General features: G+C 45.7%; 1 protein-coding gene across 2 annotated transcripts in view; it reads left to right on the top strand.

The window, feature by feature from the left end:
• LOC109918705 (phosphorylase b kinase regulatory subunit alpha, liver isoform-like) overlaps positions 1–27,831 on the top strand; it is a 91,957-nt gene that overhangs the window by 37,374 nt on the left and 26,752 nt on the right. For both annotated transcript variants that reach the window (XM_048603241.1, XM_048603242.1), the window contains 10 exons: positions 106–213; positions 3,382–3,460; positions 4,908–5,042; positions 9,434–9,543; positions 10,836–10,980; positions 11,654–11,732; positions 11,975–12,153; positions 19,514–19,693; positions 20,945–21,033; positions 24,297–24,439. In XM_048603241.1, coding sequence (XP_048459198.1) covers positions 106–213; positions 3,382–3,460; positions 4,908–5,042; positions 9,434–9,543; positions 10,836–10,980; positions 11,654–11,732; positions 11,975–12,153; positions 19,514–19,693; positions 20,945–21,033; positions 24,297–24,439 — 1,247 coding nt within the window. The remainder of the gene's footprint in view (positions 1–105; positions 214–3,381; positions 3,461–4,907; positions 5,043–9,433; positions 9,544–10,835; positions 10,981–11,653; positions 11,733–11,974; positions 12,154–19,513; positions 19,694–20,944; positions 21,034–24,296; positions 24,440–27,831) is intronic.

Below are 27,831 nucleotides of genomic sequence, written 5' to 3'. Positions count from 1 at the left end.
CGACTTGGCTTCTGTTGGAAAGATTTGAGTTAAATTTGTGTCTATGAGCTCCCACCTTGAGCAGTGGTTCCAATCTAATATAAACCTCCTGTTGGTTCTTTCCAGGTGGATGAAGAAAATGAAAACCCACATACTGTGGACAGGGTTGCAAAGGGAAAATTGCCTCACTTGTGGGGACAGTCACTATATATCCTTGGGACTCTACTGGCTGAGGTACCTGCTTAAACATTGGATCCTCCTGTTGTTTGAACGAGCTCAGGCTGGATTACTAGATTCCTTTCAAACAATGTTTATTAACTATCTTTATATGATGAGAAGGCTACAATGCAGCACACTCTCAGCTGGAGACAAGCTCCAACCTTCTAGCAGAGTTCAATCACATGATATTGGGGTTGCAGTGATGACAGAAAGTACCTCAGAGGCTCATCACTCGATCCTCAGTCTCTACCCTAGGCACTATCAAATCACACTTATACTTTTCTTCTTGCGCTTTTAATTCGTAAGAACACTTTTTTTTAGTTTTAGTTACATAAGTAGACATGGACCCATGGCCTTTCACTCACCACCCATCCTGCTTTCTTTATCTTTTTAATGCTTTTGCTGTTTAAAAAGCTGTCATATTTGACATAGTTGTGCCCACACCCAGCCAGGCTGACCAATTGACCCGTTCCAGATCGGCTGCTGACTTTTTGTTGATCCCTTTGCAAACGAAGATAGCATCGCTGTGGCCCAAAGGTCAGGCAAGTTAATCTCCTTCAAACCTGCCTGTGCTTGTACAAGTACCAATCAGATCTCAGCCACAACATTGGGTACAGTTCTGGGCACTGCATGTTGGGAGCATACAAACAAGATGGGGCCACTCAGTCCTCTGAGCCTGTTCTGCCATTCAGTAAGATCATGGCTGATCTGATTTTAACTTCAACTCTACGTTCCTGCATACCTCAGATGATCTTTCGCCCCCTTGGTCTTCTAATATCTATCTACCTCTACCTTTAAAAATATTTAAAGATTCTGCATCCAGTGCCTTTCAAGAAAGGAATTTCCAAATTCTCTCAACTCTCTTAGAGGAAACAATGTTTTCTTATCTCTGTTTGAAAAGGGCGCTGCCTTAATTTTAAACTATGATGCCTAGTTCTAGATTCTCCAAGAAGACCAAACGTCCTTTCAACATCCACCCGGTCAAGTCCCCTCAGGATCTTAGATGTTTTAATTAAATCACTCTAACTCTCCTAAACCCTAGCGGATACAGGCTCAGCCTGTCTAACCTTTCCTCATAAGGTAATCCATTCACCCCAGGTATCAATCCAGTAAACCTTCTCTGAACTGTTTCCAACACATTAACATGCTTCTGTAAGTACGGTGACCAGTACTGTTCACTGTACTCCAGATGCAGTCTCATCAATGTCCTGTACAGCTGGAGCAGAACCTCCCCACTCTTCAATTCAATTCTCCTCAAAATAAGCCATCACATTCTATCTGTTTCTCCCGATTACCTGCTGTACCTGCACACTACTCTTTGGGGTTCATGCACTAAGACACCCAGATCCCTCTGTAACTCAGAGCTCTGTAACCTCTCACCATTCAGATAATAGGCTTCTTTCTTGCCAAAATGGACAATTTCATACTTTCCCACATTGCATTCCATCTGCCAGATCTTAACACAGCACTGTACATTTGTCTTTAAAATGAGTAAAAGTTGTGGTTTAGACTGCCTTCTTGAAATAATTTGAGGGTCTCTGGTCTGGTCCATAACACTTTACTGAAGTGTAACAATGCAATCCTGTGTGAGAATTAGTTCGGTTGAATCCCCTGGCATAAAGACAGAGCTCCTTGAGGAGCACTCAGTGGATTGTGTCGTCCTTTCAGTGACTATTTGGTGATTCAATATTAGCCGCTTTCTGTGGGAGGCATTAATCCGTTGTGCTTGGCAGTTAAAAGAAGAGTTCTGTACAGAGTTTTGAAAGGGTTGTGAAGTTATTTTTGAATGGATAGTTGCTTGTTTTCCAGCAAGTCTCGCCTTTGGGAGCTGTAGTTTTTTTTCTGGCAGGCTTGGCTACATACTGTCGAGGTGATGAGTTTGCTCACTTTGTAAGTGAGACAGACACTGGTAGGATTCTGGTACCTTCGAGTCATCAGAAAGGCAATGGAAATGTTGTTTATTGCAAAAGGAATGGAGCATATTGTTATGGACCAGACCAGACCCCTCAGAATATTTCAAGAAAGTAGCCTACATCCTAACTTTTTCTTATTTTTAAAGGTAGGTGTGAAGTGCTCTGTTCCAGATGCAATGCGACTGATCAAACTACTCGATGTTAAGCAAAACACAATTTATTTTTAAACATTATAATTAAAGTACAAACAAAAGAAAGGAATTTAGAATAACTTAACTATTGGAAAACTTAACCAAATAACAGACACAGTAACTATTACAAATTAATTGCTCCAATATAGTAGTATCCCATAAACACAGCCCTTGGCAAAAAGGCAAATTCAGACACAGATTCTCACATGCAGTTCTCCAATCCAGGAGGAGAAAACATCAAGAGAAAAATCAGGGAAAGTAGCAGATGGGAGACATTCACTGCAGCTTCCAACTCTTTTTGAAACCCCAAAGGCTTCTGATGTTACTGAAAAGACCAAAACTCAGAAATCTGGATCTGTGAGAGCTGGCCGCACTCATTCAGGCCGTTAAAACCAGCCGAAGGCCTCGCAAGCTGTTTACTCAAGTCACCTTCAGTAGCCAGTTTTCCACCTCTGCCTCACAACCCGTCTTCAAACAAAAAAAATCCAGGACAAAATCACCTCTTAAGTTGACAGCATCATCATGATATGGTCAAGGATGCTTCACTGTAGATGTACCGTGTTGATCCCCTTATTTGAGAAAAAGATTCTCTTAACTTGTTGCTGGGATCAAAGGTTATCTAATGAAGAAAGGTTGAAGACGTTAGGCCTGCTTCCTTTGGGGTGATCTTATGGAAAACTGATATAATCCTGACAGGACGGGAGAGGGTGGATGCTGAGAGGATGTTTTCCCCCTTGTGGGGAGAGACCAGAACTGGGGGTGATCACCCATTTAGACCGGGACGAGGAGAAGGTTACTGCCTGAGAGAGTTGTTAAGAGTGTGAAACTCTCTGCCCCAGAAGGTCTTCACATTTATTTAAGGCTGAGTTAGGTTTTTGATCGACAGGGGAGTCTAGGATTATTGGGAGTATGGTGGGGGATACAGGGGCAGACAGGAAAGTGGAGTTGGGTGCACAACTGGATCATGTTAAATGGCGGAGTAGGTTTGAGGGGCTGAATGGCCTACTCCTGCTCTTTTGTTCGCCCACCACCACGACCACCAGCTTTGCCACTGATTGGGGCCTTGCTTTGTTTTGCAGGGATTTCTCGCTCCTGGGGAGATTGATCCTTTGAGCCGACGAATGTCCACCATTAGCAGGCCTGATGTTGTGGTACAAGGTCAGTTAGTTATTTCGACTGCCACTAATCAATACTTTTCAGTCTCTAAACTTCACTGCTGTTAATGGCTCAGACAATGAGCTCAAACAGAATTCATATGCCTGTTAGCGTGTGGACATTATTTGAAAAAAGTAGCTCACTTTCTCTTGCAAGAATTGTTTTAATAACACCTTGAAGGTGTAACTCATTCATTTTTTTTATCATGGCTACAATAATAACGCGGACTTTTTAGCAGCCTAAAGATCCACAAAGGAAAACCTCTCAAGGGTCAGTACACTGTGCGCTGAACAGGCAGAGAGAGCACGGCGGCTCGGTGGTTAGCACTGCTGCCTCACAGCGCCAGGGACCCGGGTTCGATTCCATCCTCGGGCAACTGTCTGTGTGGAGTTTGCACATTCTCCCCATGTCTGCCTGGGTTTCCTCCGGGTGCTCCAGTTTCCTCCCACAGTCCAAAGATGTGCAGGCTAGGTGGATTGACCATGCTAAATTGCTGCTAATGTCTCAGGATTGCAGGCTAGGTGGGTCAGCTACGGGGAATGCAGGGTTACAGGGTTGGGTTGGTTCTCGGTGGGATGCTCTGATTTGATGGGCCAAATGGCCTGATTCCACACTGTAGGGATTCTATGATTCCATTGTTGCTATGAGACATAGAAACCAGTCGGAGAGAATTCCTGTGCTTCCCAGAGCAAACCTGTGGAATCACATAACCAGGCAGCACTCTGGAAATCTTAAAAACTTAAAACCCAGCCTGTTACCAGATGAGGTGAACTAGCGGATTCTGGTGAAGAGTCACCAGACTCAAAACGTCAACTCTGCTTTCTTACCACAGATGCTGCCAGACCTGCTGAGTTTCACCAGCAGGTTTCTGTTTTTCGGATCAATAGTGTTGGAAGCAAAGTTCACCAGATCCTTTAACAAGAGATTAGTTTCACCTGTGATCTTTTTAATGCAACAGCAACTTGCATTTATCTAGCACACCTGACGGTAAAATGACCCGAGCTGCCTTGCAGGAGGGTTCTCAAGCAGAAACAAAGACAGTTTGGCCAAAATCCTGATCAAAGAAGTCCATTTATGGGGTTTGCTGTGTGAAAATTGCTCCCCACACACCGGCAGTAACCACTTTGTCAGCTGCAGAGCACCTTAGAATGTCCTGTGGTCAGGACTGGCAGTAAATCAATGCAAGTTATCCCTTTCTCTTTTTCTGAAGCATTTATTGAGAAGACGGTCAGCTTTGTATTCAGCATATTGGGAAATAATTATACTGCTGTTGGTCATGCAGTAATGCTGACAGCTTCATCGAAACAGGTCGAACACTTCATGTTTTCATTCTCAGCCATCACTTAGAAACCTATTTAAACATCAGTAAATGTGCTCCTGTTGTGGAAACAGTTACACTGATAATGAAACTATATTTACATTCCTGTTGTTTCTTTCTCTTGTTGTATAGTGTCTATACTGGCAGAAACTGAAAAAATAAAGAACATATTGGCAAAACATAACTTCTATGTAGATGGTGTTTCTGATGTTTTGCCTATCAGAGTGCAGCCTGGAAGAATACTTAGTCACCTTTATGCAAAACTAGGTAAGGGCTTCATGAATCTCATATTGTTCCCACTAGTTCAATCGTTATGTGTTGGTCAGACCTGTTCAATACCTATTTATATAATGTTTGTAACTTATTAATTACTTGGGGACTTTGGTTTTAAAGTCGAGGAAAATGGCATTTTGTTTTTTTAAACTTGTTTCTTATCAAGGATCAGTCACTAATTTTATTTTGTGTTGGGTCAAAACCGCATTCCCGAGACACGGCAATGTAGAGAATAGGAACAAGTGTAGGCCATTCGGCCATTCGAGCCTGCTCCGCCATTCCGTAGGATCATGGCTGATTTTCCAACTCCGTTGAGTTCCTAGGAAGGGTCGCCAGACCTGAAACGTTAACTCTGATTTTTCTTCACAGAAGCTGCCAGACCTGCTGACCTTTTCCAGCAACTTCCATTTCACTCCCCTGTTCCTGCTCTCTCCTGCAAGTCCTTCGATCTCTAGCCTTAAGAACTATATCTAGCACCTTCTTGTAAACATTCAATATTTTGGCCTCAACCATTTGCTGAGGTAGGGAATTCTACAGGCTCACCACTGTCTGGGTGAAGAAATTTCTCCACATCTCCATCCTAATGACCTTACCCGTGTAGAGTTGTGCAGCACAGAAACAGACCCTTCAGTCTGACTCGTCCATGCTGACCGGATATCCTAAATTAATATTGTCCTATTTGTCAACATTTGGCTCAATTCCCTCTAAACCCTTCATATTCACATACCCATCCAGATGCCTTTTAAATGTTGTCATTGTTCCAGCCTCCACCACTTCCTCTGGCAGCTCGTTCCATACACCACCCTCTGTGTGAAAAAGTTGCCCCTAAGGTCCCTTTGAAATCTTTTCCTTCTCACCTTAAACCTATGCCCTCTAATTTTGGACTCCTCCCAGCCTGGGAAAAACGATGACTATTCACCCCATCCATGTCCCACATGATTTTATAAACCTCCATAAGGTCACTCTTCAGCCTTCAATGCTCCTCGCCCTGTAGCTCAAACCCTCCAACCCTGACAACATCCTTGTAAATCTTTTCTGAACCCTTTCAAGTTTCACAACATCCATCCTGTAGCAGGGAGACCAGAACTGAATGCAATATTGCTGAAGTGACCTAATCAATGCCCTGTACAGCTGCAACATGACCTCCCAACTCCTATACTCAATGTACTGACCAATAAAGGTAAGTGCACCAAACACCTCCTTCACCGCCCTGTCTACCTGCGATTCCACTTGCAAGGAACTATGAACCTGCACCCCAAGGTCTCTTTGTTTGGCAACACTCCCCAAGACCTTACTATTAAGTGTATAAGTCCTGCCCTGATTTGCGTTCCCAAAATGCAGCACCTCACATTTATCTATGTTAAACTCCAGTAACTAAAATATTAACTCCTTTAGCTAAATTAAACTGTGTCCTTAAACTACAATTCCTCGTTCTGGATGCACTGGTCATTGGGAATATCTTCCTGTATTTGCCCAGTCTAGTCCTGTTAGGAACTTATAAGAGATCCCCCCCCCCGCCTTCTTTCTTTTAAACTCCAGTGAAAATAATCCTAACTGATCCAGTCTCCCTTCATACATCAGTCCTGCTATGCCGGAATCAGCCCGGTAAACCTTCACTGCACTCCCTCCATCACCAGAACATCCTTCCTCAGGTAAGGAGACCCAAACTGCACACAGTACTCCAGGGGTCATCTTACCAGGCCCTGTGCCATTACAGCAAGACATCCCCGCTCCTGTACTCGAATCCTCTCACTATGAAGGCCAGCATCCCATTTACCTGCTTCACCGCCTGCTACACCCATGCGCTTACTTTTAGCGAACTGTGCACAAGGACACCAAGGTCTAATTGCATTCCCCCCCTTTCCCAATTTATAGCTATTCAAATAATATTCACCTTCCTGCTTTTACTACCAAAGTGAATAACCTCACATTTATTCACGTTATACCACATCTGCTGTGCATTTACCACTCACTCAACTTGTTCAAATCAGACTAAAGTATTTCTGCATCCATCTTTACAGTTTGCCCTCCCACCAAACTTTGTGTCAGCTGCAAACTTGGAGATATCTCCTTTGGTTATCTAAATTATTAACATATTATTGTGAACGGCCAGGGTTTAAGCTCTGATCCCTGCAGTAGCCAGTCACTGAGAAAATGACTTGTTTATTCCTATTCTTTTGTTTCCTCACTGCCAGGCAGTTCTATCCATCTCAGCACACCACCTGAATCCCACATGCTTTAATTTTACGTGCTAATCTCCAATTGGGAACAAAGCTAAATGACTATATCAGCTACCTGGTGTGATAACTGCGGAAGTGTTTACTAAGTTGAACTTTTATGACCTTCAGAAAGAGAAATCGGAGGCTGGAGCAAGTTCAGTTCAGAAGAAAATAATCATTATGAGGAGCAGGTCAGTTTAAGTTACGGCAGTCTCTAGGCCATCAAAGCCGAAAAGGGATCTTAAACTGTTCCGAATGGACAGGATGGGATAAAGCATGAACCTTTTTAGAGTCCATTGAAGAAAAGTCAGTGAGTTAGCCTGTGTCTGTGTGTGAGAGACAGAGAGAATCACAGCTGGTGATTGTGCAGAAAGTCACCAAAAGGAAATGCTTGTGACCTTGTCAATTTAACGTGCAATTAAACAGGGACAACTGGAGTGAAACTTTACTGGGATTGACTGTCTGTAAGGATTCAAGCTGGGGGAATAAAGAGCTGAATCTTTCTTCTTGTTGTTTATTAGAAGATCTTTCCAAATTGTCATAAATATATGTAGAATTTTTTTCTTTTATGTAATAAAGTTGTGTTCTGTTGTTAGAAGTGCACTGACAACCTCGTGCTAATGTATTCAGTGACTGAATGACTAACCTGTTGTAAAAATAAAATTCGTGGTCTTTCGAGTCAGGTTTGACTTTGGGATCTGGCCTGTTCACTATTACCATGAGCTGGTATCATAACAGTAGAGTTTAAAAGCACAATTAGACCATTTGGCCCTTCCATTCTGCTCTACCATGATTGATCTGGTTATGGTCTCAGCTCCACTTTCATGCCTGACCTCCTAAAACCCTTAACTCCCTGTTTCTCAAAAGTCAGCTAAGCCTTTTATGCCATTGTGTTCTGAAGAAGAGCATTCCCCAGACTCATGACCCTGTGAGAAGTTTTTTTTATTACCCATCTCTGTGTGAAAAACAAGACCTCTTATTCTTAAACTGTGTCCCCCAGTTTGGGTTTATCCCATGAGGGAAATAACCTGCATGATCCTACCCCTTCCTCACTGTCCCAAAATGGCAGGATGTCCCCTTTATCCACTGCCCACTGCTCCCAGCTGTCATAGAGTCATGGAGGTTTACAACATGGAAACAGGCCCTTCGGCCCAACTTGTCCATGCTGCCCAGTTTTCACAATTAAACTAGTTTGCCTGTATTTAGTCCCTATCCCTCCATATCTATCCCATCCATGTACCTGTCCAAATGTTTCTTTAATGACTAAATTGTACTCACTTCCACCACTACCTCTGGCAGCCTGTTCCAGACTCTCCCCACCCTCTGTGTGAAAAAGTTGCCCTCTTTGTATCTCTCCCCCTCACCTTAAACCTATGCCTTCTAGTTTTAGTCTCCCCTACAGTGGGGAAAAGCTCTTGGCTATCCACCTTACCTATACCCCTCATGATTTTATAAACCTCTATAAGGTCACCCCTCAGTCTCCTGTGCTTCAGGGAAAAAAGTCCCAGCCTGTCCAGCCTCCTCTTCTAACTCCAACCTTCCAGTCCAGGAAGCATCCTAGTAAATCTTTTCTGCGCTCTTTCTTGTTTAATACCATCCTTTCCATAGTAGGGCGACCAGAACTGCACACACCACTCCAAATGTGGCCTCACGCAACAAGATCCCCTAACTCCTCTACTCTGTGCTGTCACTGATGAAAGCAAACATGCCAAAAGGCTGCTTCACCACCCTGAATACCTGTGACTCCACTTTCGAGGAGCTATTAACCTGTAGACCTTGATCTCCGTTCAATAACACCCCCAGGGCCCCACAATTGATTGTGTAAGTTCTGCCCTGGTTTGACCCACCAAAATGAAACACATTCCACTTCCCCCACCCACCCCCTATACAACAATCTCACCCCCTCATCCTCCCACCCCTCCGCCAGGGGCTGGTCCTCTGACTCTAGGTTCCTCTTTATGGGAGTTTTAGCCAATTGCCTGTTCTGTAAGGCAGAGGGACCCAACTTGATGTAACTAGGACCCATGCCAGCCTTAAGTCAGTGCAAGGCAGTAGGCACACCCTGGCACCTCCAATGGCCATCAGCCCAGGGCGAGGTTTGGTAGACTTTGCAGAGAGGTAGAGGCTGCCTGGTGCCCAATGTGTGAGCGCTCCTTATCATTCCAGGCTGCAACAAGAAGCTCAAACTCAGCGGGCGCCCGTATAGACACATTGGGGTCCTCGGCACCTCCAAGTTGTACGTCATCAGAAATCAGACCTTTGCCTTCACTCCACAGGTGAGGATTTTATTTTTATTATTATTATTCATTCACGGGATGAGGTTGTCACTGGCCAGGCCACCATTTATTGCCCATCCCTAATTGTCCAAAGTGCAATTAAGAGTCAACCACATTGTAGTGGGTCTGGAGTCACGTGTAGGCCAGACCAGGTAAGGATGGCAGTTTCCTTCCCTAAACGACATTAGTGAGCCTGATGGGTTTTTCTGACAATTGATTCATGGAAATCATTAGACACTGCATTACAGATTTTTTTTTTTAAAAATTGAATTCAAATTCCATCATCTGCCATGGTGGGATTCAAACCCAGGCCCCCAGAACATTACCTGGGTCTCTAGATTAACAGATAATACCACAGGCAATGACCTCTTCTTGAGGACGGGAGCCAGATGGCTATTTAACCCCCTCATACTGCCCTCTTGTGTTAGGGTAAATAACACCGCTTTAAGAAGCAGCGAGTACTACTCGCTGGTATCTCTGAATACTTCTCTCTTCAAGTCACTTCTGTGGGTGCCCTTTCTTTCCCTCATCTCTCCCATTCCTGCAGAACCTGTTTGGTTGGTGGGTGAATGTGTTGCTGTCGAGGGTTTGAGTCCACCATTCCCCCAACTACCACCTTCATGAGTTGGTGGGGAAGAGGAGGGAGAAAGGGTTATGGATCTGGACTGGGATGGTGGTGGGGTGGGATGGGATAGGAGGGAGTGTGGAGTGAAAGGAATGGAACAGGCAGTATGGTATGGGAGTGAGAGGGGTCGACAGTAGGGGTGCTGGGAGGGGATGGGTGTGATGGCAGTGACAAGCATTGAGGGGGTAGAATTGATGCAAGCATTGAAAGGGGTTGTAGGATTGGTGGGGGGGTGGGACAGTGTTGGGGATCTCGGGAACATCAGGTTAGAGGTGGAGTGGGTCCATAATGCGGGGGATGGTAGGTAGGTAGTGTCCAAGAGGGCTCACTGGTTTGGAGGGCCCTGGAGAGGGGGTAAGGATGTCATTTTTGGGGTTGGGGGTGGGGAAGGGGACTGATCTATGAAAACTGATAGAAGCACAGAATTCCAAAACCACCTCGGTATTTCAGCAGGAATTTATAATCCAATGTTCAGGGAGGGGTGCCATTATCACTCGAATATTAATTCAGTGACCCAGGGGATCCGGGTTCAAATCCCACCACGGTACACTCGAAAATTGTTTCATAATGAAAACTGAGAAGAACGCTTGGTTGCGAAATGTTTATGAAGCCATGGCTTTGTGCTGCGGGCCGTGTTTTCACTGTGCTCTCTCCCCACCATGGACAGTTCATCGACCAACACCAGTTTTACTTGGCACTGGACTGCCGTATGATTGTGGAAATGCTGCGGACTGACCTGGCGTACCTGTTCTCCTGCTGGAAGATGACAGGCCGACCGACTGTGACCTTCCCCATCACTCAGAGCATGCTGTGTAAGGATTGTGTCCCTTCTCCTCACTCCCTCCTCCTGCGAAACCCAACGTCACTCGAGTTACTCATTCAGAAATGATGCCACTCTGTCTGGTGAAGAATCTCTGGGGATGGGGCGCCTCCTCCAGGAGGTGATGGGTTTCAGGGTGGGGAATGGGTATTTACTGAGGAAAGCCCGCTCCCTCCTCTGAGCGGGCAGGCTAATGGTTGACTGTCCCACGGTGGGTTGCTGTCTGTCAGGGGCCAAGTGAGGACCACTTGAGTCTTATGTGCCCTCCACCCCACCCCCCGACCCCCACTTCCGATTGCTGGGATTAACCATTGACATCCGGTGTCCCTGTTTGCCCAAGCAATGAGGATTTCTAAAGGGGCTCCATGGACCAGAGAGAGCCCAACTGAGGGACCAGATCTAGGGCCCTTCCCCATCTCTCGCTTCGGATCCCTGACCAGGAAATTAACACCCACCACCCCTTTCCCCACTCCCCACAACCGGTCCCTCACATAGTCCTGTTATTCCAAAGAGGGTCGCTGAGACTGCTCCTCTGTTCTCGACCTCCAAACACTGACCCTCTGAGCGGGGTGGGGGGGCAAGTCCAGATTGTGACCTTTTTGACTGGAAGTCTGGTGAATGCGTTAGATTTTATTGCTGACAAAGACTGCCTGTTCCTGTTGCAGCTGACGACGGGACAGATATTGACTCCAATATTCTCAGCACCCTTCGGAAACTCCAGGACGGATACTTTGGCGGGGCCAGGTATGGATTTCTCTGCTGCGTTGGCCGGTTGTGCAATTAATGCCGAGCAAATGGCAGAATTGTTACGGCATAGAATGAGGCCATTCAGCCCATTGTGCCCTTCACATGTGCGTCATCACCTCGTGCCGATCTCTACTTGTGTCCCCATCTTCTTGCTCGTTAATTTTTGCGGTCATCGTTGCCTGAGTGTTTCATGAGTGCCGGTGTGTGGTGACCTGTGAGTGCAATGCTTCATCTTTCAGGATCAAAACGGGCAGATTATCCGAGTTCCTCATTACCTCGTGCTATACACATCTGAGCTTCTTAGACCCAGGGCCCGATGGCCTTCTGTTGGACGACTGTTTCAGCGAAGACAGTGCCAGCCTGAGCCACGAGATGGAAGACGCTGTCTCTGTGAACGATTCGTGCTATCAAAACGATGGTAAGGAAAATAGCTCCAAATACACTTCAGGCCTGACCCTCACAAACTGTTAGAAGCACCAGGCCTTTCACACGTTCTTTGGAAATACCAAGTACAAAGGCAGTTCAGTCATAAAGCATGGAAAAAGACCCTTTGGTCCAACCTGTCCATACCGACCACAATCCCAAACTAAACTAATCCGACATGCCTGTGCTTGGCCCATATCCCTCCAACCATTTATTATTCATGTAGTTATCTAAATGTCTTTTAAACATTGTAACTGTACCCACATCTACCACTCCCTCCAGAAGTTCATTCCACACACGACCCACTCACTGTGTAAAATAATTGCCCCTCATGTCTTTTTTAAATCTGTCTCCTCTCAGTTTAAAAATATACCCCCTAGCCTTGAATGCCCCCACCCCAGGAAAATGACACATGCTATTCGCCATATCTATAATCCTCATGATTTTATAAACTTCTGTAACGTCACCTCTCCACCTCCCGCACTCCAGTGAAAAAAGTCCCAGCCTCTCCTTACAACTCAAACCCTCCGTTCCTGGCAACATCCTGGTAAATCTGTTCTGAACAATCTCCAGCTTAATAATATCCATCCTATAACAGGGAGGCCAGAACTGAACACAATATTCCAGAAGAGGTCTCGTCAATGTCATGTACAACCTCAACATGACGTCCCAACTCCTATACTTAAAGATCTGAGCAATGAAGGCAAGTGTGCTAAACACCTTCTTAACCACCCTACCTATATATGATGCAAATTTCAAGGAATTATGTACCTGAACCCCTAGGTGTCTCTGTTATGCAACACTGCCCAAGGTCTTACTTTTAATTGTAATCTTGTCTTTGTTTGTTCTACCAAAGTGCAATACCTGGTATTTATCCAAATTAAACTCCATTTGCCACTTTTCAGCCCATTGATTCAATTGCTAAAGATCAAATCAAAGATCGCTTTCCTTTTAATATGTTTTAAAAACAAAAACGAATGAATTTACCAGTTGTGAATTTTACCTTGTGTGAGTGGAGAGATTTTCAGAAGTCATTTCCACGGTCCATTGACACCTTTGGAGGCGCAGGCTTAGATTTTAGAATTGTAATCGAAGGTGAGGGGGGAGGTGTAGGTGTTAAATCATATGGGATGGTGGTGGAGAAACTTCATTGCAGGATTTAAGGCCCAGTAGAGCATCTCCAGGCCTTGCTGCCTGACAGCCATTTTGAGTCTCTTGAGTGATTACTTCAAGGACTCATTCTGTGTGCAGGAGTTCTCTACTTGGGGGAAGGTGGAGGCCTTGCCATATTGGCAGCTCTTCGGTGACCCAGGGTGGACCCTATTCCTGTGGCAGGGTGAGGGACAGTGTCCTCTTGGGCAGTCCCTGCTCCCTAAAGGAGAAATCCCCTACAGCCCAGGGTCAAACCCCACCACCCCGACCCCCACCCCAGACAAGGACCTCAGCACTTATCTGTCTGCAGGTTCCCTCTCACTGTGTCTATCAAACCCTCCCCCACCCACTCCACGCACTCCCCCAACTTCCATCGTCACAGCTTCCTGCAGTACTGGCACCCACCACTAGCTCCCAGTGGCACTGTTGGCAACTTGCGGGGTCTAAGGTACAATTGAAGTTACAGCCTCTGATTTCCTGGAAGGCCTTCATAGAAGGGGGCAGGGTTGGGTTGGTGGTGTGTTATCATCCCCACTCCAATGGCACAGCGATGTAAGTTGGAGCTGGGAGCTGTGAGCAGTGATTCGGCATTATATTCTGTCAGGGCTCCAGGGGTTCTGCTCAGTGGTGTGTCGGGGGGACAGTTTTGTGTCCCACATGGTCACAGAGACAGCTCGGCGCAGAAGGAGGCCAGTCAGCCCATTGGGTCCAGGCCATCTCTGCACAGCAACCCATCAGTCCCAATTCCTCCAGCTCTGTCCCTTGGCGATGTAACTACATTTTATCTCCAGAGTTTCCATTCCAAATCACTGATCTGTCACTTCTTAGGCAGCACGTTCCCGGCTACTATTACTGACTCTGTAGAAAGTTATTCCCCACATTCCCCCAACTCCCTGTATCCCTTACTCGTGTGTGTCTGTGTCCAAATCTCTGTAACATCAATTCATGGGTTCCGTTTTCCTTTGTCTGCTTTAACCCTCTCGCTGGAAATAAGCACGTAGTCACAGCCAGTAGTGAAGAAGGTAAATAGTATATTGGCCTTCACAGAGAGAGGATTTGAGTACAGGAGTGGAAATGTCTTGCTGCAATTGTACAGGGCATTGCCCCGAACACACCTGGAGCACTGTGTGCTGTTTGGGTCTCCTTACCTGAGGAAGGATGTTCTGGCGATGGAGGGAGTGCAGTGAAGGTTTACCACACTGATTCTTGGGACGGCAGGACTGACATATGAGTTGTTTAGGATTGTACTCATTGTAGTTTAGAAGACTGAGGGGGAGAATCTCACAGAAACCTATAACATTCTAACAGGATTAGACCGATGAACACAGGATGTTCCCGATGACTGGTGTAGTAGCTCATGAAATGCCAGAACATCGTTTATTGCTGAACACTGAAATAGAACCACTACTTGTGGCGTATAAAGCCTAGTCCCATCCCAGGACAGACCTGGGTCTGCTTTATTTTTATTTTGAATCAAGCTGTTCAATGATGTTATTACACACCTCTGGAGCAAGTCAGAATTGCACCTGGACCTCCTGGCCCAGAGGTAAGGACACAACAAGTGCACCACGATTGTAACTCTGGGTCTGCTTTGATTTTATTTTAATATGTCCAAAAGTGTTATCACACACAACTGAGTGGTTTATTTTCCTACTACCAAAACACAATAGCTTTTCTTTTCACTTGTTAATCACCTGCATTTCCAATTGATTAATTTACTTAGAGCCTGTTAAGACCAATGCAAACCATCAAAGGTGAGGGGACGGTAGGGAGAGACGGAAGGGACTAAATCAAAATGGAGTTGGAGGGGGCAGTAAAGCCCTGTATCCTCCGTAGTGCCCACTTCTCCCTAATGGCATGGAGAGCTACGATAGACACCGCGTACTCCCTCTCCAATAACACCCAGGTCTGGATCGGCTTTATTGTATCTTCTAATTAACCTGCTCAGAAATGTTATCACACACCTCTGGAGCAGGTGAGACTTGAACCAAAGTCTTCTGGCTCAGACATTTACCACTGCTGCCCAAGACCCTAACAGTCCTGGGTCTGCTTTATCAAGGGCTCAGATGATGAGTTCCAGTTGGGCAGACTGTTACCAGGGGAACTCGCACTCAGTGACCCCCATAAGGAGATTAATGGGTGATCCCCCATGGGCTTTGTAGGGGTTATCACAGCTGGGCAGATCCAGAACAGGGGTCACAGTTTAAGAACGTGGGGTAGGCCATTCAGGATTGGGATGAGGAGAAATTTCTTATTGGTTGAGCAGGTTCAAACGGCTGAATGGCCTACTCCTGCTTCCATTTCGTCTATTTATCTAAGCTGCTCAGAATGTTGCACACACCTACCAAACCAGGTCCCCAACAGCTGCTCCATCGCTCCAGGGGGAGCTGCACAGCTTTTGCAATTCAACCTTGTGGAGTGAATCGGAGATTGGTTGTTAGCTAGTTCATTCAGTTCAGTTGAAACAGGTCCATGTTGTGCCTGCAGGATCCTGTGGACTGGATGGGAGCGTGGGACTGGGATATTGTAGCTATTACAGAGACATAGCTGAAGGAGGGAGAGGTCTAACAGCTCAGCGTTCTGGGGTATAGATGCTATAAGAAGGATAGAAAGGGAAGCAAGAGAGGAGGGGGAGTGGCATTTTTGATTAGGGAGAACTTCACGGTGATACTTAGAGAGAATATTCCCAAGGTGTCATCCACTGAAGCTATCTGGGTGGAACCGAGATATAAGGGGGGGACCACTTTGATGGGATTGTACTTATAGGCCTCCCAACAGTTAGCAAGAAATTGAGGAGCAAATACATAGGGAGATCACAGGTAGCTGTACAAATAATAGGATTGTAATAGTAGGGGATTTTACCTTTTCACACATAGACTGGGACTGCCTTAGTGTTCAGTGCTTGGATGGAGAGGAGTTTAAGTGTGTTCAGAAAAACCTAATTAATACGTAGATGGCCCTATTGGAGAAGGGGCAAAACCGAACCTTCTCTAGGAATATAAGGCAGGCCAAGTGACTGAGGTGTCAGTGGGGGGAGCACTTTGGGTCAGGTGAATGTAATTTTATCAGTTTTAAAATAGTGATGGAAAAGTTAAAGTTCTAGCTTGGGGTTAAGGACAATTTTGATGCTATTAGACAGGAACTTTCAAAAGTTGATTGGGGGAGGCTGTTCGCAGGTAAAGGGATGTCTGGCAGGTGGGAGGCTTTCAAAAGCGAGATAACAAGAGTTCAGGGACAGCATGTTCCTGTTAGTGTGAGGGGTGAGGTTGGCAGGAGTAGGGAATGCTGGATGACTAGAGGTATTGAAGCTCTGGTCAAGGAAAAGGAGGAGGCATATGTCAGGTATAGGCAGCTGGGATCAAGTGAATCCCCTGAGGAGTATGGGGGTGGAGAAGTACATTTCAGAGAGAAATCAGGAGGGCAGAAAGGGGACATGAGGTACCAATGTCTTGTACAACTGTAACATGACGTCCCAAATCCTAGATTCAATGCTAACCAATGAAGGCAAGCATGCCGAACATCATCTTCACCACCTTGTCTCCCTGGGATGCCACTTTCAAGGAACTATGTATCTGAACCCCTAGGACTCTCTGTTCAACAACACTCCCCAGGGCCCTGCTATTAACTATATACATCCCACCCTGGCTTGTCTTACCAAAGTGCAACACCTCGATAATGTTGAGGAGAATCCAAAGAGATTCTACATGTACATTAAAGGCAAAGGAGTAACTAGGGAGAGAAGAGGGCCCCTTAAAGATCAACGAGGCCGTCAATATGTGAAACCACAGGAGATGGATAAGACCCTAAATGAATATTTCTCGTCTTTCTCCACAGTAAGTACTGACGTAGAAGCTAGGGACCTTGGGGAAATAAATAGTGATGTCTTGAAAAGAGTTCGTATAACAGAAGAGCGGTGCTGTAGGTCTTAAAATGCATAAAGGTAGACAAATCCTCAGGTCCTGATCAGGTGTAACACGGCACTTTGTGGAAGGCTAGGGAAGAAATTTCTGGGATCCTTGTGGAAGTATTTGTATCATTGACAGCCATGGATAAGGTACTGGAAGACTGGAGGGAGGATAATGATGCGCCATTATTTAAGAAATACCGTAAAGAAAAGCCAAGGAACTACAGACCGATGAGCCTGATGTCAGTGTTGGGAGAGTTGGTGGAGGGGATTCTGAGGGACAGGATTTACATGCATTTGGAAAGGTAAGAACTGATTAGAGATAGTCAACATGGCTTTGTGCATGAGAAATTGTGTCCCACAAAATTGATTGAGTTTTTTGAAGAGGTGATAAAGAAGATAGATAAGGGTAGGGCAATAGATGTTGCCTACATGGACTTTAGCGAGGCCTTCAACAAGGTTTTGCATGGTAGACTGGTTTGCAAGGATAGGTCGCACGGGATTCAGGGGGAGTTAGCCAATTGCAATCAAAATTGGCTTGATGGTAGGAGACAGATGGTGGTGGTAGAGGGTCGTTTTTCGGACTGGAGGCCTGTGACCAGCAGTGTGCTGCATGGATTGATGCTGGGTCTGCTGTTGTTTGTCACTTATCTGAATGAGTCAGATGAGAATATAGAAGGCATCGTTAGTAAGTTTTCAGGTGACTCTAAAATTGATGGTCAGTGAAGAAGAGTACAATGGGATCTTAATCAACTGGGCCAGTGGGCCGAGGATTGGCAGATGGAATTTAATGCAGATAAATGCACTTTGGTAGGACAAGCCAGGGTGGGATGTATATAGTTAATAGCAGCGCCTTGGGGAGTGTTGTTGAACAGAGAGTCCTAGGGGTGCAGATACATAGTTCCTTGAAAGTGGCGTCCCAGGGAGACAAGGTGGTGAAGATGATGTTCGGCATGCTTGCCTTCATTGGTCAGAACATTGAGTCTAGGATTTGGGACATTATGTTACAATTGTACAAGACATTGGTAAGGCCACGTTTGGATCACTGCACACAATTCTGCACGCCCTGCTATAGGAAGGATGTTATTAAACTAGAAAGGGTGCAAAAAAGGATTTACAAGTACGTTGCCAGGACTGGAGGGAGATGGAGTCATAGGGAGAGGCTGGATAGGCTAGGACTATTCTCCCTGGAGCGTCGGGTGCTGAGGGGTGACCTTATAGAGGTTTATAAAATCATGAGGGTCATGGATAGGGTGAATAGTCAAGGTCTTTTCCCAGCGCAAGGGAGTCCAAAACTAGAGGGCATAGGTTTAAGGTGAGAGGGGAAAGATATAAAAGGGATGTGAGGGGCAACTTTTTCACACAGAGGGTGGTGCATATGGAATAATTTGCCAGAGGAAGTGGTAGAGGTGAGTACATTTGCAATACTTAAAAGACATTTGGACAGGTACATGGATAGGAATGGTTTAGAGGGATATGGGCCAAATGCAGGCAATTGGGAAATGCGTAGTTTAGGCATGGACGAGTTGAGTCAAAGAGTCTATTTCCATGCTGTATGACTCTACGATTAACATATGTAGCTCCTGTACATCACTCTGTGAGCTCAACGCTTTGAAATTAGTTGTCATTGTCCCTCTTAATTGTTTCTCAGAAATCATTTATGGATGGTGTTTTGTACTCACCTGAGGAGACAAACCAAAAGCTGCTTTATCTTAAAGTTGCAGCCAGTGCTGAGTTGAAATCTGTCCCATCAGTTTATGTTACATAATGAAAGCAGGCAGATGATGTAAATAGAGAAGGCCTGCTGTTATATTCTGAAAAGGACCATGTCCAGGTATTTTCTAAATAAAAGCATGGGGGACGACATTTCCAGGGCTCATGGGCCATGGCAACACCCGAACCAATCAAAGTTGAGCTGCCATCCAGTCAGTCCCCTTTTCTCGTGCAGTGTAAGTAGTTGTTACCTTTTTGAAAATTGGCATTCTTGCAAGTGTCCTGCTAAGTACAAGATGGATAGAGGTCCTTTTAGTAGGTTTTTATTTTAAGACATCTTGCTGCTGCTGCTGTGTGTATTTCAGGAGGTTAGCCCAGGAACAGGTCTTGGGTCTAACTGCTGGAAAGAAGTCTCGTGGAGAGGCTTGATGTCGAGAATCTGCTGAGACACAGAGAAAGAGCTAGAGTTTTTGTGAACTCGACAAAGGGTGATTTGCAAGTATCTGGCTGCTCAGTCTTCTGTTAAACAATCTTGAGTAATGAGTCTCGACTTGTGCCATCTACTGTTTTTTTTTAACATCCACAGTTGATAGTGAAGATGAGCTTGTGAAATATATAAATCATCTGCTCCAAAGCACAACACCCGTGTCAAAGCGACTGCCTCCAACATCAATAAGTCCAGGCATGCATCATGTGTTTGAGACTGCTCACACTACGAGGGACATAATATCAATGGTGGCCAAAGTGAAGGGACTGGAGTTACCAAGTAATCAGTTTGCTTGTTCTAAATGAGAGTAATATGATTTATTTGCCTTTATGATCTTGATACTAAGTTGTATTATTCTGTTCAAACATGAAAACCTGCTATTGACAAAAAAGGTAATGAAGGTTCATCTTAAAACCCTGGCACTATGCTCTACCTCCAAGGTATTCAAAATATAGTGAACGTGGTTTACTTATAATCTGAGCCAAACTTTCCAACTTATGTTTCCTTCTACACATGTTTGACAAAAAAAAAATTCCCTGCCAGATTTTGACCAGAAATGGGAGGATTAACCACTTGGGTTAGTGACTGTTTTGAAGGTTTGCAGATGGGTTGAAATCCCTTTGACCTTCTGCTTGCTGACAACAGGGTTTTCCTCTAACAACACTCTAACTGTGCCCTGTTTGCAGACTCCCTGTTAAACACAGGAGTCACTACCATCATAAACAGGTCGACCTGTTAGAATTCTCATCATGCACACTCACAAATTCACATATACTTGCGTGCACACACAAACAGGCATTCTCTCATATGCAGTCTTCCAGAACAGAAACATTCTCTCTCTCACAACTCACACACGTGCACGCAGTCTCATACAATCTCTCACACACGTGTGCGCTGTCTCACACACCCAGACACGTGCGCGCTGTCTCTCTCAGTCTCTCACACACGTGCGCGCTGTCTCTCACAGTCTCTCACACACGTGCGCGCTGTCTCTCACAGTCTCTCACACACGTGCGCGCTGTCTCTCAGTCTCTCACACACGTGCGCGCACTCGCACACACTCGTGTGCACAGTCTCTCTCACACACGTGCGCGCGGTCTCTCACACACGCACTCACGTGCGCGCGGTCTCACACACGCACTCACGTGCGCGCGGTCTCTCTCACACGCACTCACGTGCGCGCGGTCTCTCTCACACGCACTCACGTGCGCGCGGTCTCTCTCACACGCACTCACGTGCGCGCGGTCTCTCACACGCACATACACACTCACGTGCGCGCGGTCTCTCTCTCACACACGCACATACACACTCACGTGCGCGCGGTCTCTCTCTCACACACACACATGTATACAGACTTACTGTAAATGATTTAATTGCCTAATCTAAGGGAAACCCCTTCCTGTCGTTCTGTACTTTTAGTAATACCTGATACTGAAACTGCTGCGAGCTGGGTGTAAATACAAGTATTGTCCATGACTGCTACAAGCGTGTCTGAATCCTATGTGTCTCCTTTGATGTTTCTTTTCACAGATGTCTCCTTGTACCTGCCCATTAAAGTTCCAATTTCTCAACAGAAAACTGCAAACTTATTGGAAGTGCCAAAACTGCAGCCAGGGAAGGTTAGTGTTTAATGTGACTCATTGACGCATTTTAAACAAAGGAACAAAACTATTGAAGAGGGTCATGACTGAAGAACTGTTTATGCTACATAGGATGGTTTTCTTTGAGTAGTATAGCAGGACATTACCTAATATTTACTGTCACCTGTGCCAGATGAAATGGGAATATGTAGAAAAGCACAGCACACAAAGAGGCCATTTGGCCCATCGAAACTGTACTTCTTTCTGAACGAGCTTCCCAGTTAGTCCAGCCAAGCTGCCTTCTAGCTCCAATCCAGCAAAAGATTACAGTAAAGGCAAATGCTGCTGACGCTAGAGATCTGAAACAAGGGTAGAGAATGTTAGAGAAACTCAGCAGGTCTGGCAGCATCTGTGGAGAGAGGAGCGGACTCATCTGATGAAGTATCACTGGACTCAAAAAGTTAACTTGTGTGTACATCCAGCACGAGATGTATCCCCTTCCCTGTACAGCAGTCACGACCTGCAGGGGGAGACTGATATGCCAGCTATTTCTGGTAGAACTGATTTTCTCGCGATCTATGGGCCCAGGCGCACTGGGAATTGGAGGGAGTGCTCTTTTATCATTATTTACTTAACGGTCAATAAATCTCGACTTCCACAAGTCACAGAGACAGGCCATTCTGCCCAACCAGTCTGTGCTAGTCTTTAAGCTCCACTCAAGCCACGTCCCATTTCTTCCTCATCTGAATCCATCTCAATAATCCACTGTTCCCATCTTCTCATTTCTCCATGAATGTTCTCCATGATTACCCTCAGCCACTCACTGTGGGAGTGAATTCCATATTCTCTGGTTGAAGCTTGTTTAATGAATGCTGATATTTTTACGGACCTATTGTATATCAGTGGCCTCCCGCTGCACTCTGGCTCCTCCTCTGGGGGAAATTCTCTACTCTCTCTAGTTTGCCTTGTTTTCTTGAGATCCCTGCTGCCCGCTTTGCTAGTTTTAAACTCTTTGCCGTTTTCCTGTTCACCTTCTTTACGCTGGGAAACTGGTTCTTTTAGAATCCACCCCATTGGTACCATTCCAGTCCTGATTGAGTTCTGATCCCTAAGCTTTTGTGAAACAATCTGAAAGCCCCAGATGAGATACAGAGGACGTTCACCAGGATGATAATGTGCTGAGTGACTGCAATCATGAAGAGAGGTTGGAAATGTTGGGAGTGCTCTCAGGACAGAGGTGGCCTGGTACTGACCTTCAGGATGATCTGAAAGCTCTGATTTAAGTAGAGAGAGGGGGAGTAGAACAGTCTCCTCCACTGCTCAGTAATCATTGATTGTAGATTCCAATCATTGACCATAAACATTGAGTAGGGGAGGAGGGAATGAGGAGAAATGTTCAGTTGTTAGAATCAGGGGAAAAAAAAGTCAGACAAAGGGATACAAGTGGTGCGAGAGGATGAGGGCTGTAAGGATCATGGACAAAATAGCAGCAACAGAGCAAGGAAGGCGATTCTTTCAAAGATCCAGCACAGGCGTGTGGGCTGAATGGTCTCCTTTGGCACTGTACATGTGAATTTGGAGCAGGAGCAGGAGATACAGCCCTTTTGGCATGCTTAACCATTCAAGATCATGACTGATCTGAATACTGAATGTGGTCCCGATTCCATGTTCCTGCCTCCTCTTCATAACCTTTAACACTCTTTTATTATCTGTCCATCTCTCCGTCTGTGCATTCGTAGAATCCTTACAGTGCAGATAGAGGCCATTCAGCCCATTGTGTCTGCACTGACCCTCTGAAGAGTTTCTCACCCAGACCCTTCCCATAACCTCACATTCCCCATGGCCAACCCACCCTACCCTGCACATCTTTGGACTGTGGGAGGAAACCGGAGCACCCGAAGGAAACTCATGCAGGCACAGGGAGAATATGCAAACTCCACACAGACAGTTGCCTGAGCGTGGAATTGAACCTGGGCCCCTTGCGCTGTGAAGCAACAGTGCTAATCGCTGAAGCCACTGTGTTGTGGTGATTCACACACACACACCCTTATACAGCAGCCCTTTAGCCTGACCAGTCTATGCCAGTTTGAACAAGGTGAGGGAAATGATCCTGAAATTGTTAGCCTTGTTGTCCTGCATTTTCATTTATAACCTATCCTGTGACAGACACACAGCCGGACCTCCTCCCTGTCCCAATATGTGACTTTTACTCTGACCTGCCTTGATTTACACTGCCTTGCCCCTTCCTTTCATCACAGACAAAGAAGCAATTGGGGGTGAATTTAAATTAGAATCTACATCTCCCTTCTTAATACCTCCCTGTCTCAGTCTTTGTTTGATTTACTCCTTTCCTATTTCTCTCCTGCTCCCCAAACACTGGTTTTTGGATTCCGATTTTTGAATTAAACCTACAGCAAAAAGACCTTTAAGCTGAAGTCAGAGTTAGGGCTGATTAACAAAACATTCAAAACACACAGGAATTGCTTCATTACTCTATCCACGTACACAAGTACTCAGGAAATTAAGGACAGGAGATGGGTTATAGATGTGATTGTTTTGGTAACTCAGAGGTATTAAAACCAGTTCATGTGAATTGTGGCTTCCTAGAGGTGAGTGTCCAATCATCGTGTACATGGTGTGCATGTGTCGGGTAATTGTAACTCCTTCCAAGCAAGATGTAGGCTTTTCCCAGCCAGTGATGGAAAGACTGTGCTGTTAGGGAAGGATTTTGACCCAGCGACAGTGAAGGAACAGCGATATATTTCCAAGTCAGGATGGTGAGTGGCTTGGAGGGGAACTTGCAGGTGGTGGTGTTCCCATGTATCTGCTGCCCTTGTCCTTTGAGATGGAAGTGGTTGTGGGTTAGGATCTTGGTGAATTTCTGCAGTGCGTCCTGAGCGTCAGTGGTGGAGGGAGTGGATGCTTGTGGATGTAGTGCCAGTCAAGCGGGCTGCTTTGTCCTGGATGGTATCAAACTTCTTGAGTGTTGTTGGAGCTGCACCCATCCAGGCAAGTGGGGAGTATTCCATCACACTCCTGATTTGTGCCTGGTCAATGGTGGGACAGGCTTTGGGGAGTCAGGAGGGGAGTTAATTGCTGCAGTGTTCCAAGCCTCTAACTATAGACAGAAGGGTTTATAATGGTGAGGCATCTGGTTCAAAGTGTGACAAAAATACAACACCATGAAGCAGAGTGCTGCGCTGAGACATGTAGACTTTGAGTGTTTTTTGATTCCATATTCAGTATTACAAATGAAAAATGCTGAAAAGGAAACAATTGAGTTTCTTCTATTTCTGTTTTAGACCAAGTCAGACCACCGAGTGGATCTCAGTTTGCCAACGGATGCTCATGGTGAGGTGGACATTGGATCGCTTGTGGAACAGCTGAAGGAGTGCCTTACTCTGCAAGATCAGGCAGACATCCTATACATTCTGTATGTCATTAAGTAAGTGGCACTCGGAAACATCTCCGTCTGTAAAGCTCCGTGTCTTATCTATGTGCTTTGTTTCTGCTTCGGTATGAAACCTCCTTTCAGGATCTTGAAGTGTTAAAAGTCAGTGAAGAGTTGGAGCAAATTCTTCCTTATCCCAAGGTTTTCCTCATGGGATATGCCCTGTAAAGAGCTATTGGGCTGCACTGTGCTCTCCTGGTGACTACCACTGATGGCCAAAAGTGATTGGGCTGGAGTGGTCTGTAATTTAACATTCCCAGGAGGTCCCTGGTAGCCGCCACATTCCCTGGTGTGAAAACGAGGCCGGGGTCAAGACCTGACACACAACGATCCTGGTTTCAACGCCAGCTTCCCTTCAGGATGTGCCTAGGTTTGGATGTCTTCACCAAGGTGGGTGGGAGCCTGGAGGAGACAGCCCACTCATGGGGAAGTCTCTTGTGGAGCTGGGCACCTTTTCAGGATGAAAAGTCTTGCCAGCTTTGAATGCTGTAATCAGCTGCGGCATGAGACATGGAGTATGTCCTTAACGCAGCAATTGTTCAAAGTGAGAATGATAGTCATTTGGAAATATTCAGCACGACAGTTCATCATGTTCACTTTTCAAGGGTCCCCCATATTTCTTTCACGGACTATAATTATAAACCACGTTCACGTTGATTCTGATATCACTTGAGAGCCCTCGGTTCCTGCACTATTTTTGTAGCTCTTGCCATCAGTTTCGTGACTCTTGAGTGATTTTCATAACTTTCCTATTGAGCAGGCATGGCATTATTATCTGTTTATTTACATAGAATCATAGATTTCTACAGTGCGGATGCAGGCCATTCAGCCCATCGAATCTGCACCGACCCTCTGAAGAGCAACCCGTTCCCTCTCAACCTTATTCCCTGGAACCCTGCATTTCCCATGGCTAACCCACCTAGCCTGCACCTCCCTGGACACTATGGGCAATTTAGCATCCACCCTAAACTACATATTTTTGGACCATGGGAGGAAATCAGAGCACGCGGAGGAAACCCACACAGACACAGAGAGAACATGCAAATTCCACACAGGCAGTCGCCCGAGGGTGGAATCGAACCTGGGTCCCTGGCGTTGTGAGGCAGCAGTGTTAACCACTGAGCCATCGCGCTGCCCTTAATGGTGATATATTTCCAAGTCAGGATGGTGAGTGGTCTGGAGGGGAACTTGCAGGTGGTGGTGTTCCCATATATCTGCTGCCCCTATCCTTCTAGATGGAAGTGATCGTGGGTTTGGAAAGTGGTGTCTGAGGATTTTTGCTGAGTTTACTGAGGACTGTTTTTATCTCATTCAAGTGAAGATACCTTACACATTAGGCCATTCAATAAGTTTCCATGTTTTTGGAGGTAGTATTTAAATATAGGATTGGCTAACCAGTAAAGAGTCAGGATGAGGGGGACATTTTCAGAATAGCAACCTGTAACCATGGAGTGCCCCAGGGATCAGTGCTGGGGTCACAGTTCTTGACAATAGATATGAATGACTTGGATGAGGAAAGTGAATGTACCGTCACCAGGTTTGCAGAGTGATAGATGGGAAGGCAAGTGGTGAGGATAGACACAGCGTCTGTGGGGAGGGATGTAGACAGATTTTGGAAGATGGAATATAATGTGGCAAAGTATGAAGTTATGCACTTTGGCAGGAAGTATAGAGGAGCTGAATATTATTTGAATGGAGAAAGACTGAAGAAAGCTAAGGAACAGAGGGATTTGGGAGTCTTCATCCATTTAGCACAAAAAAAAACTAGCATTTAAGTTCAGTGAGTAATAGGGAAGGCAAATGAAATGTTGGCCTTATTTCAAAGGGAATAGAGCATAAACAGCTTAGGCAGCTGTTACAAGATTGCTGCAAATGCCACGTGGGACCCAGCTGCATTACATTGGGTCTTAAATATACATATGATCATCTCTCTGGAGAATCCTAATACTCGTTGAGATTAGTGGTGAAAGGAAAAGCTACCACCACGAGCCAGGCACCCTCCCCACCCCTGCCCCTACAGTTACACCACATGGATAGAATTCTCATCGCCTGCTGGTATCAATTCAGGTTTATTTTTAAGTTTGTCGCTGCGAACATTATATGCCAGTGATTATCCGACAAAGCTTTTGAATATTACTGGCTGCATCATAGTAACATTGAAATAATTGAACCCAGTTTCAGCCCATACTTTTGTCTTTCCATCCTCTCTGAGACAAATGTGAAGATCATATTTAAAAGCTGAGCTCAGGGATGCTGCTTGTGTTTTTAAGAAAAGAACTTACGTTCTGCTTTCCCTGCGAATGGGTACAGATTGGAAATGTTCTCTGTTGTCTGTTAGTTGAGTTATAAGTGAAGGAGAGTTAATCGTGCAGTCAATTCTTTGCTGGTTTATTGACAGAACAAGCTGGGTCCAGGTTGCTCTGTGCCAAGTGAAGCAGATCCTGCGGTTAGTCACAGACGGAGCTCGGATTTGTATGGGATTCCTTGCACAATTTAACCCGTCTCTGCCTGCCTGCCTGCTGGTCATAGAGCTGTACAGCACGGAAGCAGACCCTTCCGTCCAACTCATCCATGCCGATTAGATATCCTAAATTGATCGAGTCCCATTTGCCGGTATTTGGCCCGTATCCCTCTAAACCCTTCCGATTCAGATACCCATCTAGATGCATTTGAAATGTTGTAATTGTTCCAGCCTCCACCACTTCCTCTGGCAGCTCATTCCATTCACACACCATCTGCTTGAAAAAAATTGCCTCTTAGGTTCCTTTTAGATCTTTCCCGCTTACCTTAAACCTATGCCCTCTAGCTTTGGACCCCCCCACCACTTCAGGGAAAAGACCTTAACTATTCACCCTATCTATGCCCTTCATGGTTTTGAAAATCACTATAAGGTCATCCCCTCAGTCTCTGACGCTCCAGGAAAAATAGCCCCAGCCTATTCAGCCTCCCCCTATAGCTCAAACCCCCCAACCCTGGCAACAGCTTTGTAAATCTTTTCTGCAGGAGCAGATTCCTTCTTGTGCTAGCTCTGAAACTGAGCCGGTCACCAGCACTCGTTTGCCTTGCAAGTCAGAAAGCTGGTGGCTGTGGGCAGATAAACACTATGGCGCAACCCCTCGGCGCTCCCCCCCCACCCCCACCCCAAAGCCAGTCAGATGGCAGACATGTTTGGCTGTGTGTCCACTGACCCATGGACTGAATTGCCACAGGATCGTGGATATCCCCCCGCTTCGTCCATGCCTGTCCACGGGGAGCAGGGAGAAATGGTGGTGTTGCGAGAACGTTATGGAAAACCTGGACTGGTTTCTGGGTTGGATCCCATCTGCGGAAACTGGTGGGTGATTCGACCAGGACTCACCCATAATTAAGGTGGGCAGGATTACACA

This window comes from Rhincodon typus, chromosome 11, assembly GCF_021869965.1.
Source record: "Rhincodon typus isolate 14 chromosome 11, sRhiTyp1.1, whole genome shotgun sequence".
Taxonomy (NCBI): Eukaryota; Metazoa; Chordata; class Chondrichthyes; order Orectolobiformes; family Rhincodontidae; genus Rhincodon; species Rhincodon typus.
This window is presented reverse-complemented; position numbering and strand designations above follow the sequence as displayed.